Source organism: Agrilus planipennis, unplaced genomic scaffold, assembly GCF_000699045.2.
Source record: "Agrilus planipennis isolate EAB-ADULT unplaced genomic scaffold, Apla_2.0 scaffold43, whole genome shotgun sequence".
NCBI classification, from domain to species: domain Eukaryota; kingdom Metazoa; phylum Arthropoda; class Insecta; order Coleoptera; family Buprestidae; genus Agrilus; species Agrilus planipennis.
In genome coordinates, this window is record NW_020438914.1 from 1,164,518 (window position 1) to 1,184,142 (window position 19,625).

Below are 19,625 nucleotides of genomic sequence, written 5' to 3' on the forward strand. Positions count from 1 at the left end.
GCGGGAAAGCGACTTTGTTTTATAACTATGTACTTAGTGATGTTAAAATTATTGAGTTTATTATTATTAGTTTAGTTTAGAAAACATCTAATGTACCATTTAGTTTGAAGAACGCTGTACAAAAGATAATGTTTTCAATAAAGCTATCTTCTATCAACTTCTAAATTGTATTGCACAATAAGTTTTTTTTTATTGAATATTTGATGGGATGATAAATTGATAGGGTAGTGCAAAATATCGGTTGACTATATATTTTTTTGGTTGACCTTTAACTAACAATTGAAGCTGAAAAGATAAATTTGGAAGTAGGAAACGTTTTAAGTTGAATTTGCTAACGAAGAGAAAGCTTTTTCTAAAAAAAAAACTGAGAGGCAAAATTATAGAAGTCATTAATTTTCAAATTAGCGCACCCTTGGTCGGAGCCTAACAAACGTAAGTGTAAATTTATTATTGACAATAACTTTGTTGATTTCATAAAGCTTATCTTACCAAATCTAATATAGCAGCCAATAAATGAGCATCTGGGACGGATCCCGGAGGACATACTTCAAGTAGAAACGAAAATCTATTCATTCCCAATAAAATTGGTTGCGTAGAAACTAATTTTCTTTCTTTCAAAACAACAAACTCTGATTCTCTTGAAGTGTCGCCCATTTCGAGAGAATTTCGTCGGCTGAGGTCTTCAAATACAATAAACAAAATTTTATTACCGTTTAAGTTGAATTAGTAATATTTACTTACAACCACCAGGTGTTTCTTCTGAATTACCATTTTTCTTCTTTCCCTTTTTGAAAACCAATTTTGTAATTCTATCTTCCATCCTACGTTTAGCTTTTTGCAATTTTTTCCCAACATATCTGAAAGAGTAATTTAATCAAATTTAAGTTAGATATTACTACAACCGTAAAGAAAATACTTCTTTTTAAATGTTGACTTTTGTGTAGATGTTTTCACAGACTGCTTGATTATGTTTGATAAATCTGTAGCAGATTCACTACTATCGTGATCTTGATTATCTCCTGAATCCACTTCACGTTTAAACCAATTAACTGAAAAATAAATTTATTATTAGAATATTTAATGTAATTGATGGAACTAAACATCACCTAAACTACTTAGTTTGGATTTTGTCTTAGAGTTTGATGTTGATTCTTCAGTAATAGTCAACGCTTTTTCACTTTGTCTAGGAGTAAGTATATAATGTTTCTTACGAACATTACTTAAAGGACTTTGACTTATTTTAGATGTATCCTCTCCTTCAGTCTCTAGAAGACTCTAGAAATATGACTTTTGTTTGAGTTTGTTTAGGGCTTACTATAATAATTTTGGATTCATACAGCACATGTTGATGAAGTACTTCTTTTTTTGAATAATTGTTTTCTTGCACCTCTATCATCCACACTGTATGTGCCCTCCCCTCCTCCTTCCGACTGTTCCGTTTCTGCCATTTCCGTTTGATGTATGTGTCTAAATCAATAGCATACAATAAAGGCAAACTATAAATTTGGGGCAAGTTTGTATTTACCTAACAACTCTAGTAGTTTGCATTTCTCCTTGTTTCTTATTGGGACGATCCGCAGTGTCAAGCAAAGCGCTTAGCATAACTCTTTTGAACGTATTTCCATGTGCTTCTTTAATATATGTTATTAATTGACGAATTTCACAGAATTGAGACTGTAAATTGAATTTCCTTTTAGAGGCTTGGGACTGTGTTTAACGGAATAACGTACCAGGTTCTCTGGTGCCTTCAGTTCTTTAGAAGTTACAGCCAACCGAGTGATAAGCACTTTAAATATGCTCGCCACTACCTTGCTCTCGACCCCTCTAGTACCACCACCTCCAAGGCCTGCGTCAAAGTTGGTAGAATAACCTTGCGGAACTATATCTGAAGACCTGTTAGAGCCCCGCTTCTGGTCTGATAACCAAATAAAGTGATTTTGTTTGCAGCTACCAATGGTGATTAAATCGATTGATAATTTTTAAATAAAAATTTCGTGATCACTTTTCATTATTACACAATACTGATGTAGATATATATACAGCGGAACCAAAGTGCGGGTATTCAGTCACCTTTGGAGCTGTGCATGTTGTCTATTCTACTCTAATTTTTGCCAAAAAAAACAAATAACAAGACCAGGTCTCTAAGAGCAAAGCATACCACACTAACCACAGCATCAGACATAGTTCGGCGGGGAGAGGTCAGAAAAGCACAAATATAAGTAATGAACGATTAATTAGTAAAAGACTGTAAAAACATCGTCATCCGGACGAGTTAAGTTCACTTGTAAATGAATTCACTTCAAGAGAGCAAAACACACTGAAAAAGTGAGTACTCATGTACCTATTTACAAATGAAATATTAAATAGAAGAGTGGTTAGAATTGAATTGGTGAGTGTGACCAGTATTTAAACGAAACTTACTTGATGGAGAAAGCAAGGAACTTGGATCAATACAAAAACTAAGGTAAGAATGAAACAGATCCAAAACATCATTCATATGTTGGTAATTTACATAATCTTTCAAAAATTTAGTGAACTGCTTGTTGCTCGCTCTTTGAAGTTTAGAAAGCAAATTCTGGCATTGGGTTCGCAAAAATTCAGCTGCTGGACCTCTTTGTCCATCAGCGCACCCATGAGGGCATCCCAGATGTTTTAGGACTCTGCAAAATTTTACGTTAACGTTTCATGAAGCGACGACAAAATCTCAGTTATTTTACCTGACCACAATGTTCATTGTAATTTTGTGAGTTGTACACTGCTTCTCTAATTTTTCTGCATCAGAAGTAAATTCATTTGACTTCTTATCGCACTGTCGAGGAAGTGAATCGCGGCTTGAATAATTTTGTTCTGCCAAAGCCTCATCTCTCAAACACTGTTTAAGAACACCCATTTCAAGAAGTAACTCCACTAAATTCAAGGATACTTCTAAAACCCTGAGGGAACAGTTCTGGCCATCTTTGACCATTATTGCATGGATAGCCTATAAGTTGTCACACATCTCATAAGTGTTTGATAAACACAATTCGATGTGACACCTACCTTTAATACAACCTGTATGTCTATGCAACCGTCGTTAGTAATGTAATTTGAAGAACCTGGTGCTTCAATGATTTCTTCCGTTATATATGAAATGTTGGAGTCGGTCTGGGATCTTGAAAGACTTGATTTTCTTTCATGTCCTGCTTCTTGTTTCGTGGCCGTACCCAAACTAAGGGCATCTAAGTGACTATCGATGGATCCCTGGTATAAACATAAGTGTGTTGACATAAAACAGAAAATGGAGTCATTTGAATCATCACCTGCCGTTTGAGGAAGTCAGGAGAAGATTCGGGAGTGTGCTCCGTAACCGTTATGATAGGGTTGATACCACGTTTTGCAGAAGCATCCTGTTTATAAAATCTTTTTCTTTCCCAGTGTATTTCACCTATATATCTATAGAGAGAACTTGTGTTGAAGATAAAAGAAGGACAAGTTATATGACAAGCAGTAATCAGACTTTTTAATGTATCTGGATGGTTATTTATTATGATGATGCGATTTCTGAGAAATTATATTGGCCATGGTACGATAATGGCACGCTTAACTGTAAAAGTAATATATATATTTAGATTTAATCAGAAATCACTTCATCATTATCACTATGACTACCTATTGTATGGACTAATCGCTATATAAGCTCTGAAGTTTCTATCAAAACGAAGCACCCTAGCTACAAAATGCCTTTTGTTGATCAAATTATATGTACTAGTATCACTTTTATTTATTCCATTTAATATTAAATACATCATATTCTTATTCTTATATCTTTCGATTTATAGTGGTTTTGTACATGTAATTTGATTGTTTCTAAGCTGGCAAGACAACTTACCCACCAGCGGCTAATTCATCTATTAAACAGCTAAAAGGAAAGTGAAAAGAAAAAAGTATGAGAATAAGTTAACGAGTTAGTAATAAACTGCAAAAGTTGATAGAACGTTTTCGGTCAGGCAAAGAAATCTAGATAGTTTTGTTTAATTTTTTTTCTAATCAGTTAAATCCATAACAAAACAGCATCTCTCAATAATAACAAATAACGTATTTTTGTATTTACCTTAGTACACTAGAAAAAGAAAAAGATAAGTAAAGTCAATCCCTTTTCACTAAGACGTGTAGTATAATTAAAGACGAATACACAAAAAACATCAATAAATAATATTTGCCACCAATAAGAAGGAATGGTGCTACTGTACCTTAGGCTAGGCATGCTCTTTCCTTTCACCAGATTACTTGTCGATAGTCCTGTGTATTCTCCCAACCTTCCATTTGTGGTGTCTAAACTGTGATGGTATTCCTAAAGAAAATAGCATAGTAACTTAATTGATTATTAATAAAAAAGAATAAACATAACAGATAATAGATACACGAAATATACAGAAAAGTAGAACATTGAGATCGAATCACAATCCATCGCATATAAAATAGACATGTAACAGAAATAAACGCCAGAAAAGGAGAAAGAGAAAAGGACAACATACATCAGCTATTTGTGTTGAACTCACAACTCGTTCACCAAGAGATTTGGGCTCTTCTTGGCCAATCTTTTCAAGAGCTTTTTCTGACTTTGATAAGATCTTAGTTTCCACAAATGTACGCAAATCCGTCATTTTAGTTTTCTTTTTGACTTTTTCGCTTGACGTTCTGACGGGAAGTTTCTCATCGGATTGTTCTTTATAATATGGAGATTCTAAACATTTTAACAATTGATAGGGATAAAATTTTTCAGAAGCAAATTTCATCATTACCGGTCAAATGTGACAAATCTTTTATTTCTGGCACTTCCAAACTTGAATCACATCTTTTGGGTTCTGGACTTTGATAAAAAGAGACTTCGATCTTCGGTATCGGCAATGAATTGCTACGTCTTCGCGGTTGTTGTTGATTTATATGCTCTTCGTGAATATCCCTTAATCTGAAAAGATAGTACATAAAAAAACAAGAAGTAAGGACGAAAATGGGTTGGTACCTGTTGTAGGTAAAGTGTAGAGCCCAGTAGATTCCTTCTTCATGCCAATTTGCAATAAAGAGGCACCTTAATACTGCTACATCTAGGAAGGTAGCCGTTGATAAATCCATTAAACGGTAGGAAAGACTCTTGTGGGATCCGGAACTATGATGCTCCGGACCACCATCTGCAGATGGTTTACTACTCGCCAGTGAATCTCGATCAATCGAACTAAAAGAAAATTGAGAGAATCTGAATTCGGACAATTTTTAATAAAATTGCTTATATGAGATATTCATTGTATATGTAAGAATTCCTTATGGGCAGTTGCAGCACTACCAGAAAATTAGATATTTAAGTACTTGTGTTTGAATTTTTGCAATCTAATTACTTAAACTTGTTAGTCCAATAAATAAATGTGTCTACACCACACCCTACGTTGATATGCTTGTGCAAAATCTCCTTTTGTTGGCTAGCTGCCTTGATGCTTTACGCTGACAATGTACGTATAATGTGGCTACTACACTCAGCATCTATATTAGCTTCGTCTCTGCCCGAAAAGCACACAATTTTTTAACTTTTCTCTAGACGGTCAAGGAACGAACGTTTTGCTAATTATTTATTAATTGGAAAGTAATTGGAGTATACAAAGAAATCTAGAATAAAAATAAACAAAACATAACATTAACTTTGCGGTGTGTCGCTATTGATGTTTAGTTTTGTTACATGCTTCTTTCCTCAGTTTATAAATCTAATAATGTCATAATCCTATCTTAAAACAATGAAATCACAATTAGAAAACTAAAATAATATAAAAGGTCATCATTAGAACAGTTGTTAATTCTTAAATAAATGACGTTCAACAATCGTTATTTTCAGGTATGTTAATAAAACTGCTGCTTATCTTAAAAATATCCGATGGGCTTGTAATATCATCAGCCATCGATGATATCGCGACTTCGTTGTATAAATAAGTATATTTACATTATTAATTTCTATAAGTATTTATGAAATGTGACTGTGACAATGGTTTTAATTTACATTTTAGTCCATCCCTAAAGATTTTTTGAAATAATCATATCGAAAAAAAAATAATTTTACACTTTTTACACTGCAGATGTTAGTCGCAGGAACGCATAGAAGTGGCAACTTAATAGAGAAAAAGGTGCATTATTTTGTTTGTTTTTGTTTACTTTTTGGTGGTAATAAAGTTTGGAAAGTGGACAGGAGTGACAAATTTAACGCACTTAACTAAAAAAAATTAGAAAACACAACCTCAAAGGACGTCAGCATGTTACAATGGACGTAAGATAGTCATACTTATTTTGTGTTTTTAAAAGTTGTTAGTTCCCTAGACTGTAAAAGGTTACTATGTGCTTTCGATTTATGGTTCTACGTGCAAATCAATGCATATGCAGTAGCTGTTTAGATGGTGAACTGAGCTCGTCGCTCTGTCATAGTTCGTTTAGTTTCTGTAGCGATGTGACCTTTAGTATGACCGGCACAAAGTAGAAAAGGGCAGCACTAGGCCAGAAAAGAAAGGAGACAACTCTCGGCCAAATTCTTAACCGATGAGGAGCGTATAATCCGTACAGTACTCCACGGAAAAATTGACCATTTTATCCACTAAAATTGCATTGTTCAAATGTACTGTTATTGGTACCGATTACTACTGAAAACGCTTCAACGCTTGTTTTCGACTCGCACTACTATTCATGATTGAACAAAACTTTTGGCAAGTAAGTACTGTATGAAAAAGTATGTTTGATGAACAAGAGTCGAGAGTATAATGAGTTTTTTTCTCCCTACTCATCCAAGACGAAGGGACACATCGCTAGAGAAAGTAAATGAAGTTATAGCAAAGCGGTTGTTCTATACAAACAAGAATTTTTTACAATATTCGAATTTACTTTATTCAGTCACATACAACACCCTACATTTAGTCCATACTAGTAGAATAAACATATATTTACGTGGCGGCCATTTTACCATGTTGCAAAACAGATTATTAATACTTCAGCCGGCACATCATTAAGAGTGGTAACAAGTTGAGATAAATACAAGTAGTAATAAATAATTATATCATAAAAACCTTAAAATTGACTTAGCCCTATTTAGAAGTAACTTTCAAGAAATAGGGGAGCAAATTTTTGCAGTACATCAGCATCATTTAAGGACGCGCTGCCACTGCCCGTGAGTCGCTATTATTAGCATTGAAAAAACATTAATTCTTAATTTTTTTCTTTGTTTCCATTTTATAATTAAAAAACAAAATATTCTAACCTGATTTTTTGAACAGACTGTGCCGGTTTAACTTGTTTGACGTCAGATGCAGACACAGCAGTGACCTGTTCAACTTTAATTCCACCCTTACCCGTACCATTTTTGGTCATCGTTAATTGAAACAAGCTCGTTTCTGCCTAAATCAGAAAATTACTTTCATAAAAGAAATGTCACCAAAAATAGTACTCACTGTGTAGACAAGAGGGTCTCTCAAGAAGCTGTCCGATTCATGCAATGAAGGTAGTCGAAAAATAACTACATGTTCTTCCTCTGTACTAGAACTTTCTTCGGGAATTGTTTCTGGAAATACGGTATCTTTCGGGGAAGATACCCAGCCAACCTTAAACGATTAGTTGCGTTTACAATTTAGATTAGAAAATTTTATTATTTAACGTAAGTAAATATTTATTTTATTTAGTTACTTATTTAAACCTAGGTACATTAAGTAAGTCCAAAAAGATTATGCAAGGGTCACTAATGTTCCCTGGTAACGCTAGACAAAATCTGATCATTAGTTACATACATACAATTATGAATAGTTATAGTTCATTAAGCAGGCGTCTAAGATCATATGAGATTAATTGATTCGGTCTATACTTGATGAAGATTCAAATTCATGTTAAATATAATTAAAAATAATAATAATCGTTGGTATTCTCACTGTTTTTATTGATTCTATAAAATTACGGCTGGTTTAGAACCATGATGTACCTTCTTTAGACTGATTAAATTTTAAATACTATATTTTCAGGTTATAATATCCCCATTTGCGAAAATGTATAACTTTTTCAAATATATTTTCAATTTTACCTTGCTCCTAGACATTGCTACCCTCTATCAAAGTTATTATTTAATTGTAACATATTTGTGAGAGAGTTGGGAGAATTTGAATCAGTAGATGAAATTTACCACTGTAATTGGGAAGATGGAGCTCAAACGAAACCGACACCACTTCCTATAACTTTAAATTAAAAAAAACTCGTAAAACGGTCTAATAACCATCTCCACAAGCACCAAGTCAAGCAATTAGAAAAGCTTCTTAACCGCTTTCAACACGTCTTCGCCCTCTCAGATCAAGACTTCGGTAGGACCAAATTAACATACCACCGCATCAACACTGGAACAGCAAGTCCCATCATACAAACACTTACAAGAGTTCCTGAGGAGAAAGCAAGAGGAAGTCAATAACCTTATATAGGACCTGCATAAACAAGGGGTGATTGAATCATCTCAAAGTTGTTGGGCGTCACTTATACCGTTATAAAGATGGAGGATAAATAGAAAACTGCTTTTAATGTGACGCCTTTTGGATTTTGAAATCCATCCATCTGTTTGATTTACTAGGACGACATCATTAAACTAGGAAGGATCTTCGACTACCACCTCCAAAACGTGACTGAAGTCTTTAAGAAACTGTTAGCCGCAATATTGAAGCTATTTCCCAAGAAATGCATCCTGCTTAAACGAGAAGTGAAATACCTAAGCCATATAATAATACCGGAAGGAATTATGACCGACCATAACAAAACAGATGCCGTACGAAGTTAGCCCATATCAAAAGATCGTCACGAAATTTTCTTCTATTACCGAACATTTATACGAGGAATTTCCAATATAGCCCGAACAGATCTACAGAAGTTGGAATGACGTAAATGCCAAAAATTTTTGGACAAATTGAAGAGTACACTCTTTGGACTCTGATACTGACACACCCCCAGTTTAGCAAACTCTTCAACGTTGATACTGATGCGAGTAGTGTTACACTTGGTGATGTGTTGTTTAAAGTACAAGACGGAAAGGAAAACATCATCGGGTACATACAAAACACTCTCAGCAGAAGAATAAAATTATTGTGTCGCCCGTCAAAAGCTACTAGCTGTGGTTAAAGTCCTCGAACATTTCCACCTGTATGAGGAAAACAATTTCAGAAGTGAATCAATTCATGTCTCTAGGGGAGGTACACGAGCAATTTCATTGGAAGACTGGAGCAGGAAATTTCCGACATCCACAGTCTGACGTGATGGTAAAACGATTTAAGGCTACTGAGGAGACCGATATAAATTATGTCAAGGACCACCAAACGTACTATTTGCTTACGTCTACAAATAAATACGTGCGCAAACTACAAGAACAACTAGAAGTCATCCATAAAGCTGTGCATACAAAGCTGTGTTTTGAAAGTGACAACAACAAGCTTGGGACGGTCCATACACTATTACTAGACGCATTAGTGACGTTGTATATTGAATTCAGAGGAGACCTGTAGCAAGAATGGAGAACGTCCATCTTGACCGGCTTTCTTCCTATATAGGCAACATCATAGAACGGGACGATCGGTTTAAGGAGGGGGAAGTGTGACATAAAGGTAAGCCAACATACTGTCACATTTTGTTTTTTTTGCTGAAAGGAGGGGAAAATCTTGCATAAGAGACCTTTCCAATCAAGGTACTGTCGCGATTCTTACCGACTAAAAACCACCCCCTTGTCTCATCTGTCCCCCGTCGGAATCCGCCGCCAGGCATTACTTCGACGGAACAGCTCTGCCAGTTATGGCCAGCTCCTCATATAACTATGTTGTATGTAGCACTGCTCCGATTACCGCTGGTCTGCTTCTTCTTTCTTCTGATCTTCTAATGTCGTTCAGCTTGTCCACAACCGCAGTAGCGAAGGTCACCACTGCATCCCATCTTTCCTTTGAGTCAAGAAGGCAAGCCCCGAAACCCTCTGGGGTATACGGGCCCCCCCATACTGCCTCAAAGCGCCTCCTCTCGTCGATGAAGCGAGGACCGCGGTAGAGGACGTGTTCCACATCCTCAACGACACCACTGCACGCCGGACACTCCGGGCTCTCGTACACTCCTATTCGCCTCAGGAAACTTCGAAAACATCCATGGCCAGTCAGTACCTGTGTAAGCTGGAAGGTGACATAGCCGTGTCTTCTGTTTACCCACTTGTCAATGTCTGGTATGATCCGATGGGTCCAGCGACCATTTTCGGATACATCCCATCGTCTCTGGCATGATTCCATACTTCTTCTTGTCAATCCTCCACGGTCGGGTCCGCTTTGGTCGTCTTCATGTTCCGCTATGCGTCGTCTTCTTCTGTGTGCTTCCGCTATTTTAGCGGCCAGAATATCCACTGGTGGGGTACCTGACACCACCGAAATTGCTATGTCTGACACGGTACGGCCCGCTGACATGTGGTACCGTAGGACAAGTTCCTCTGCAGTGCGTGGGACCAGATGGGAAACCCCTGTAAAAGACTACGGAACTGACCACCGAGGCAAGGAGCAACAGCCGCGGTTGCTTCGGTCCACCAATGTTGGGCATGATGCCCGCCAGCGCCCTGGCCACCCTCAACGCCTTCAAGCCTGCGTTCAGGAGATGCTGTCTGAAAGAGAGCCGCGCGTCCAGAATGACTCCCAAGTACCTGATGGTGTCGTTCGAGACAATTTCCATTCCCTCCACCATGAAGCTTGCGTACGTCCTCCTCTTTGTGCGGGCGACGAGCAACGCTTCCGTTTTCTTAGCTGCAAGTGCAAGGCCATGGCTTACCAGCCAATCAGCAGCTACTTTTACTGCCCTATTATTGCACCTCACCGGTGTTCTTGGCGACCACTATCAGCGCCACGTCGTCCACGAACGCCACCATTGTTACCCCTTTCGGAAGTTTCAGTCTCAGCAGGCCGTCATAAACTATGTTCCAGAGCATGCCGCCGTCCGTGTCGTAGTGCAGGAACCGGTCCGTCAGGTAGCTAGAAACCACTCTCCGCAGGAACAGCGGCACACGAAACTCCTCTAAAGATCGCATGATGCTATCCCACCTAGCTGAGTTGAAGGCATTCCTGATGTCCAGTGTAATAATAGCACACATTTCCTTCGTCTGTCTAGTACCGCTGACGGCGTCCGAGGCCCTAGCGACGACCCGTTCTATGGCGTCTATGGTCGAACGGCCTCTCCGGAATCCGAATTGGCAGTCCGATAGGCCACCTGCCTGTTCCACAGCTGACTCCAGCCTGTCCGCGACTATCCGTTTCGTTCCAACACCTTTCCGGCTATGTCTAGTATACAAAGTGGCCGGTAGGAAGACGGGTTCTCCGGCGGCTTGTTGCCCTTCGGAAGTAGGACGAGCCTCTGCACTTTCCACCTAGTCGGGAAACAGCCCTCTCTAAGGCACGCGTCAAATGTTGTTTTGAACAACTCGAGAGCATTTCGCACTGACGTCTTCATTACAAGGCCAGGTATCCCATCAGGGCCCGGTGCTTTTCTTACCGAGATTCTTTGGATAGCTCTCTATAGTTCCTCTATACTTATGGCTGGAGGGTCCAGATTATCCTCCTCACTAGACGTCGCAAGTCCTGTGTCAGTCGCTCGCAGCTGGTGCTTCGGAAAGAGATGTTGGACCACCTTGCCCAGGAAAATCGGGCAGGTTGGCGATGTTGCGCCTGCCGGTTTGATCCTGGTCATAACCGCCTTATATGGCTTGCCCCAGGGATCGCGGTCCACCTCCTCGCAGAGGTCCTTCCAACACTTACGTTTCGCCAGCTTGATAGCCTTTTTGAGCTCGTTCCTCCTTGCTTCGTAGGCCTTGTCTAAATCCTCGTAATTGGGTGTATTCCTGGTTCTCTGGCTGAGTCTACGCGCTCTGTGACATTCGCGTCTTATTTGCGCTATGTCCTCGTTCCACCAAAGTGTTGGTAGTCGGCCATGTGGTCGCCCCTTCTTCTCCATTGATGCGTCGCAGGCAGCTTCGAGCCTATGGATGAGAACTTGAGCCTTGTCTTCCGAGGTTCCCTCAAGGGTGACACCATTCAAGGAGGAGAGGAACTGGTCTGGGTCAAAAGTTTTGGTGACCATTTCCTTCTCATTCTTTCTGTCCCCGCTGTTCCTGTCCGCTTCCTGGTCAACTGCAGATTGTATACGAGGGCCTGATGGTCGCTCCCCTTATATCGCTCGCACAGCTTCCAGTTTAGGCCTTGCCCCATCACTCTTGGGTCGACGAAGGTCACATCGATTATAGATGTCCTAGCCGCCTTACTATAGGTTGAAGTTGTTCCCTCGTTGGCAATCTCCAATTCCAGCGGCGCGAAGGCATCCAGAAGGGCTTTTCCACGGCCGTTTGTCGCCACGCTGCCCCACTCCACGGCCAAGGCGTTGAAGTATCCGCCGTTTACGACCGGCAGTTGAGACGTTCGGGCGCTGTCAACGATAATTTCCAGCGTGGCAAAAAACTCCTCGATGTTGTCGCTGGGCAGTAAGTAGCAGCTATATAAGCGTACTTCGGCCACTTCAATCCAGGTAAACTTGGGGAGGGGTAGGGGCATTCGTACTGATATGTGGAGGTTTCCATATACCTAGATGACCGCTCTCCCAGTGGCGTCACCGGTCCACCGAGGTCCCGGTATTGTTTGCTGATGATGGCGATGTCGACTCTCTCTTCCTTGATCAGCTGCGGTAGAAGATCTTGGGCAGCCTGGCAGTGGTTGAAATTGATCTGGAGGACCCTAGCCATGACTATCAGATGTCTTTTCCTTCTGGGTTACTTTTCCCTTCTCCTCCGTGCAATCCTTGAGCTTGTGTCCTTCCAACCCGCATCGAAAGCATACTTTAGACCTGTCAATCACACTCTTACAGTCCCTTGCAATGTGTCCACATTCCAGACAGCGGTAACATCTCAAAGGGGTTTCACGCGGTCAAACCCTGCAGTTCACCCAGCCTATTCTGTGCTTTCCGTGGTGCAGCAGATTCCTCGTTGCTTTCCTCGAGAGCGATAGGTAGGCTGCCTGGCTTCCGCCGTATGCTGCCCTCAGCTTCACGTCTGTGGGTGCCAACAAACCCGGTCCGACCACTGCCGTAACGGCCTCGGCCACCTCTTCCTAGGTGGTGACCTCATCCAGATCCTTGATTATTAGGGCCTCCCTGTTGGTCAGCAGCTGGACTTCGGCCTTACCTTCAAGCCTAGTTGCGATTATCTTCAGCAGCTCCGGGTTCCTTCCACCGACTCCCTTCAGCTTCAGAAGCAGCTCTCCAGTTCGGAACGAGCGTCTCGTCCTCGTCACCTCGCTGCCGATCGCCCTGAGTCCCTCATCGGATGTGCGCCTCAGGCTTGCTATGAGCTTGTCATATGGCAGAGCCTCCTTATCGAGTGTCTTGATGACAATGGCATCAGGGCGGGCGGGCTCGACTTGTCGGTGCGTGTGGGGCCCTTCCTCCCTTCCTGCTTGCTCCTCGTTTGTCGCTGTTGCGACTGCGGCACGTCATCTCCGTTCTTTTTCTTCTTTGCCTTACCTCTGCTAACGACTGTTGCCTAGTCCATGTCGCTATGCTGGTGCGCCTCTTTCATGGTCTGGGTAGGGGCAGACTCCGACTCCTCGACGCTTCTCACCTGCACAGGCTCTGTCGGATCCCTCCTTGGCCTCTTCCTCGGTTCAGGGTTCTTTCGAGGTCCTGGTTTTCCCCGTTGCTTCTTCTGGGTCTGGGATTGGTGATAAGAGACCACGGCAGTCTGAGTACTACCATCCCGCGATGTCTCCGACGTCCCCCGCCCTTGGTGTGCTTCCATCTTCCGGAATGTTTCACATCTCTCCACGCGTCGCATGGCCCTGTACACCAGCTCCTTCACCTTCTTGTGGATATTGTTCTTATCCTTTACGAAGTCCTCCAGTTCCTGAAGGGTCTCTTGGAGGTACGCGAAGGCCCTGTCCCCTTCCTTCCTCGGGTCTAGTTCCGCCGTTCCAAGGGGGTCCGTGCTGACACTGTCGCAGCTCCTATAGCCGTTACCCACGCTCTTCAAGCTCAGGTTACTCTCAGAGCCAGACGGTCCTCCCAATCTTCCATTCTCACTTGTCGTCATACGTGACGCGGAGAGCAAGTGGTCCCTCTCCGTGTCCCGTTGCGCTGCATGGACGGTTGTTTGGTCTCTCCCAGAATCCATGAGGCCGGCGCCGACCACCGGGTTTTTCTCCCGGTCGGAATCGGCGGCAGGATTTTAGCTACTGCCACTGCCCGCCTGGGGTATATAATCTGTTTTAACCCTCGTCATACTACTTGTGGTGTATAGAAATCCATCCAGACCACCAATCTGGATGGTGGTGGGCCACTTCTTTGTCCCGTCGGCACAACAACTTGTTGTTGCCTTCGGTTAAGCCTCCCCGCCAACGTCAAGGTCATGTGGCCCCTATGTAGGCACCCAACATACACAGTAACAAAGGAGACTATATTTTCTAGATTTGGGAATAACAACTAGCACATCATCATAATTTTTGAATAATGTGGAATATCTTTCAGGTCTCTGCACACTACAAATTGTGTATAGGTATACAGCATTGTCGTCTTAATAAATACAAAAGACCCTAATTTAGTGTTTCATGGTTACAAGCTCCATTATTTCTGAGCCTCTAGACTTTGATCTTATTATTAAGGTGTCATATCCGAATTTGGGACATAATGAGAGATGTAAAGTAACATTTTTAAACTATTTAAGTGCCATAATCTCTGTTGCCTCCGTAAGAGGGAGGCTTGGCGTCTTATAGTGTTAGTTGATGCTTGAAACAGATACATATTGAAACAAATTACTATTTATCTGTATTAAACTGAATTGAAAACTCTGTTTCAATAGATTTATTTTAGTAGGAACACTAAAATTGTTTGACAATACATTTAAGAACATCTACCACCATCTACTGGTTAAAAACAGAAGTATTATGCTATATTGTTTTGTTTTGACCCACGATAATGTAATATGTGCATGGTAGGCATATACTTTTTAATATGAAAATTATGGCAACATATGATGAAAACAGACAGTTTAGAGATTATTTCTAATACGTGAAGAAAAAATTTTATACCCCTTTCTAAGCGATCGATTTTCGACAACTGAACGATCAGTAGTATTATTCCTTCTTATAAAATTGTCAAAATTCGATGTCTGTAAACTCGTTCATGCGCTCATATAGTACCTTCTTACAAATCGTAATTCGCACCGGTACGACTTTAGAACTTCGGTTTAGTTTTCCTTTATTTTTTATTTTTTCAAAATTATGTTGAAGTGAACACAAGATGTATTGATAATTCATGAAATTATTTATTTAAAAATAAGTAGTAGAAAATTTTACATTCCAATTTTTGCATGAGATACAAATTTTCAGTGATAACATAATATACGCATTAGGGTCTAAGTAGGTAGAGATCCAAGTGTACCCGGTTGATAAAGAGAATAAGACTTATTTTAAGAAAGTAACAAAGAGCTTGTTCCAAGAACATAACAAAAACTTCTAATTTCTAATAGAATTAGAAAACTTAACACAAGAAATTTTGTTTGTCCTGGCGTATAATACATCTTTACCATAGGTAAAATTATATTGATGTAGTGATAGACCTATCAAAGCATTTATAATATTATAGTAATATCACAATCATTTAATATCTGTCATTTGATTTAATATTAAAAAAAGCTAAATAAGAAGGTAACGATGCAGTTTTCGAAGTAGAATATTGATATGGCATCAACTTCGTAGGGACAGGAAAATCACAATTGGCCTAGAAAGTCATCAACCGAAGTTCGGTTGCGCAACGTATTACCCTCGCAGTACGCCTTAGTGGGGTGGATCCTGGAAGCGCTTGGTTCGTATTCTTAAAGAACTGTTACGAAAAATTTTGGGATATGCCTGTTTAAATTATGAAGACCTATTTACCATTATTTGCGATTGCGAAATAATCATAAATAAACGACCTCTCATTTATGTATCAAACGATCTCAGAGATCTGGTTCCGCTCACTCCCTCAATGTTTTCGCCTGAACAGATAAAATACGGTATTCTGGATTACGACAGATCGTTATTTTGTCGAAAATTACGCTATAAACAGAAATTGCGCGATGACGCCCAAACGGTTTTGGGCCAAATATTTGGGATAATTACAGATATTTTCAGAATCAAAACCATGTCATGGTATAAAATTGGAAGAAATTGTTCTGATCAGTAACGATACGGATAAGCGTATAGACTGATTAATCGGTCGCGTAATAGAACTTTATAGGTAAAGAGAAGAAGGTACGCCTGGTCAATGTGGACCCGACCAGATGACGACTGCTGAGAGTTCTTCAACGCTTCTATCCCCTCGAATGCATGAAAACTTTGCCAAAGAAGATTGCTACCAAAAATTTTGGTTAAAACCGCGACAAAGCATATCAACAAAAGTCTGGATATTATGCTGTTACAATGTTCTTTCCAGTTGAGGATAACAACCACTGTAATCCCTAATTTCACTATCCATTCCTGGTTCAGAGAAATGTTACTGTAATGGATGTTTAGCTTTCTAATGTTAACATTTTGCAAAGAAATTCTAATGTTCCTTCATTTTTGTGTGAAATCACTAAGGACATAATTTGACAACGTTTTTCAAAAACCAAATAACGGCCGTTTTAGATTTAGAATTTCTATATTTTCTAGGTCTTTCTGGGTCTTCATAGAATATCTCTATAAGAGTTCCACTCAATAAACTTGTACATTATACTGATATTGTATGTAGATAAATATAGATAGATTCCGTTATAATAAAAAATGTGGAATACCTACTAATTTTTTCAAGAAAACCTGGAGAAAACAACACTCACATAACTGCTATTCATTCTGGCTTCATTTCTAACTTCTGCGCAATATTCCTATGCTCAGTCCACAGAAGAGAGCGTAAATTTTACCCTTCAATGTAGGATTTGTTATAATTTAGGTGTAACATTTCATTCAACGTATATTTCGGTCTAAGATTTCGACATGAAATTAATTATTTATATGCATTTGTGACATTTATAGTAAATTCACCTGAATTCGCGGAAACTTAACATTATTGTGTATTTGCTGTTAGACGTAAATTTTCATTCTCTTTAACGTGAGTTTACACTTTGAAAAGTAATAATACAATGTAATATTCAATTATTTTTCCCAGTGTAGAGTTTGTCACCTATCCAAGAAGTGGCCAAAGCGAACTTTGCTTAACTTTGATACTATTTGACTGATATCCAAACTAGTTCTCTGTACTTTTGTATTTTGATATATACTTGAAATCCACACTAATATCCGGCAAAACATTTATAACTATAATAACATTCAGGAGCTCATTGAGATCAAATTATTTTCAGATTACAACTTTCAGAAATTGGAGGAGTTGATTTGTTGTTTCTTAGCTAATTGTAAGTTAAATATTAATATTAATGGATTCTTACATCGTCATCCAAAGGTTTAGTAGTGATTGTCGCTGTAACAGTAACTGTATTTCCACTGGTAACAGATGTAGAAGAACAAGTGATACTTTGAAGATCTGAAGACGACTGGCTAAATACTCGACTGGGGGGGCTCTCGTGACCTCGGGTATCATCACTGGTCTGATGACAAGCGGAAGGAACTTGAGCATCTTGCTTTGCAGCATTGGGTTTTTCTTGAAAAGAAAGTAAAAGAAGTGTACCTTACAGTTAATTTCAATCTAGCAGTTTCTTCAACTTACTCCCCAAAAACACGTCGCCATGTGTGTAGGGTCTCCTAGTGCTCCTTCCCATAAATCCCTTCAATTTTGGTTTGCACTGTGCTGTAAAACAAGGAACGTCGGGATGTCTGTACTCCCAAAGGCCTTGCCAAATTTTAAGGCCATTTTCTAATCTAAACGTTTGGAAGTCTGACTCTTTTAAATTATTACAAATAGGAGCAAATAAGTAGATGAAGAGCTAAAATTAATTTGAGAAATTAATGGTAATATAAAAATGTTATTGGAAACGTATGCAGTGCCGAAACTTGTTATAGGCAGACTATTCTGGCGCCTAATAGTGCTTTTGGTATCGAAATATCGTCAGCAAATACCTTTTGTCTTTTGATTTTGCTTGGATGTGTATAAAATGGAGATCGGGATCATAACTGTCAGTAACTCACGCTCGTGTAAGATCAGATGTAATAATTAATACCAATAGCAGCAGGTAACATCTTAAACGAAAAAATGCCACAAATATTAAATCAGATAGATAGGTACCACAAAGATGGAAGAAATAGTAAGAGTTGGCAGAAGTTTTATGCAATGATCAAGTCACCATATGTAGTTATTGTGGGAAGAAAGAAGCAACTTCAGATGTGTGTCATTAATTGTACGTAATAATCCCAAAAACTGGGAATACAATAGTTCTTCCATTGCTTTGAAAAAAGAGATAATTTCATCATTCCAGTTAGCTATCCAGTGATTATAATAGCAGACATTTTTCAAAGTAACTTTTGTACAGACTTTGCAAAATACTGTGAACCTGGTTTATTACGAGGAGAATGGTCATTTACTTTTGACTAATCGGTTTAATAATCGTATTGAGGACTGAAACAACTGGCTGCAGTTTAGCGACTATTATGAGAAAAAAACTCATGTGATAAGCTCAATATTGAGAATATTTGAAGATGACCATGTGACAATAGTGTTAATAGAGCAGGAAGGTATGGAGGATTTTAGGCTAGATTTTCGTTATTAAATCTATTAGCAAGGTTATGTCCTTTTATCACATAATTTGAATTTACCACCGCTCCAGAGAGCCCACGTTTCACCAGAAATTACAACTATTTTGAAAGCATTTAAAATATTTTTCTTTTTCTACGATTAATTTAGAAATTCGAAAAAGGTTGCTAAAGATGTATGTTTGGAGCGCAACGTTGTACACTTACGAGACATGGACGGTGGCTGCTGCGGAAAAGAAAAGGTTAGAAGCGTTCGAAAGGTGGTGTTACAGACGAATGATGAGGATACCGTGGAGAGAGAAGGCTAGAAATGAAGAGGTATTAGAATGAATAGAAGAACAGAGAACTCTATGGAAGTCAATAAGAAATAAGCGTGATAGGTTAGTAGGACACCTTCCCAAGGTCTAGTCAGAGACATATTAGAGGCAGAAGCGGGAGGGTACAGGTAGACCTAGATTAAATTACTGTTCGTAAATACATAAAAATGTGGGTTGTTCTAGTTTTAGGGAAATGCGCAGATTAGCTTAAGATAGGTTTGCGAGTTTCACCTTTGAAAATGATATGTAATCTTTTAAATTGTGTTAAACACAAATAGCTGAATATCAACCTTTCAGACCATTTTCTTTTTCATTACTACAGGAGCGCCCTTCGAACATTATGCCTACATATATTTCCCTAGTTTCGGCACTGAGCGTATAAATCGTACCGTTATCGTAGGTATAGAGAAAAGGTAATAAAATGGGGATGCGTAATATATTCCCTTTTCATAATCAGCATCTGCACATTCCTCAACAGCATCCAATATTATCCAGTGTAAAGTATAAAGGAGTTTAGTTTCTACAGCTCCTAAGGTTTGAATATTTCCATCTTTCATTCTAAAATTGA

At 39.3% G+C, this 19,625-nt stretch overlaps 1 protein-coding gene across 1 annotated transcript in view; it reads right to left on the reverse strand.

Annotated features, from left to right (window-relative positions):
• LOC108733938 (protein unc-80 homolog) overlaps positions 1 to 19,625 on the reverse strand; it is a 97,686-nt gene that overhangs the window by 74,145 nt on the left and 3,916 nt on the right. The window contains exons 5-25 of the mRNA XM_025973580.1: positions 19,447 to 19,615; positions 17,761 to 17,977; positions 17,483 to 17,694; positions 7,455 to 7,604; positions 7,265 to 7,401; positions 5,003 to 5,212; positions 4,782 to 4,948; positions 4,515 to 4,723; positions 4,230 to 4,330; positions 3,869 to 3,898; positions 3,300 to 3,432; positions 3,040 to 3,240; positions 2,718 to 2,980; positions 2,422 to 2,660; positions 1,731 to 1,915; positions 1,526 to 1,674; positions 1,338 to 1,467; positions 1,107 to 1,275; positions 917 to 1,049; positions 742 to 857; positions 490 to 680 (exon numbers count right to left, since the gene is read on the reverse strand). Of these exons, the coding sequence (XP_025829365.1) occupies positions 490 to 680; positions 742 to 857; positions 917 to 1,049; positions 1,107 to 1,275; positions 1,338 to 1,467; positions 1,526 to 1,674; positions 1,731 to 1,915; positions 2,422 to 2,660; positions 2,718 to 2,980; positions 3,040 to 3,240; positions 3,300 to 3,432; positions 3,869 to 3,898; positions 4,230 to 4,330; positions 4,515 to 4,723; positions 4,782 to 4,948; positions 5,003 to 5,212; positions 7,265 to 7,401; positions 7,455 to 7,604; positions 17,483 to 17,694; positions 17,761 to 17,977; positions 19,447 to 19,615 (3,511 nt within the window). The remainder of the gene's footprint in view (positions 1 to 489; positions 681 to 741; positions 858 to 916; positions 1,050 to 1,106; positions 1,276 to 1,337; positions 1,468 to 1,525; positions 1,675 to 1,730; positions 1,916 to 2,421; positions 2,661 to 2,717; positions 2,981 to 3,039; positions 3,241 to 3,299; positions 3,433 to 3,868; positions 3,899 to 4,229; positions 4,331 to 4,514; positions 4,724 to 4,781; positions 4,949 to 5,002; positions 5,213 to 7,264; positions 7,402 to 7,454; positions 7,605 to 17,482; positions 17,695 to 17,760; positions 17,978 to 19,446; positions 19,616 to 19,625) is intronic.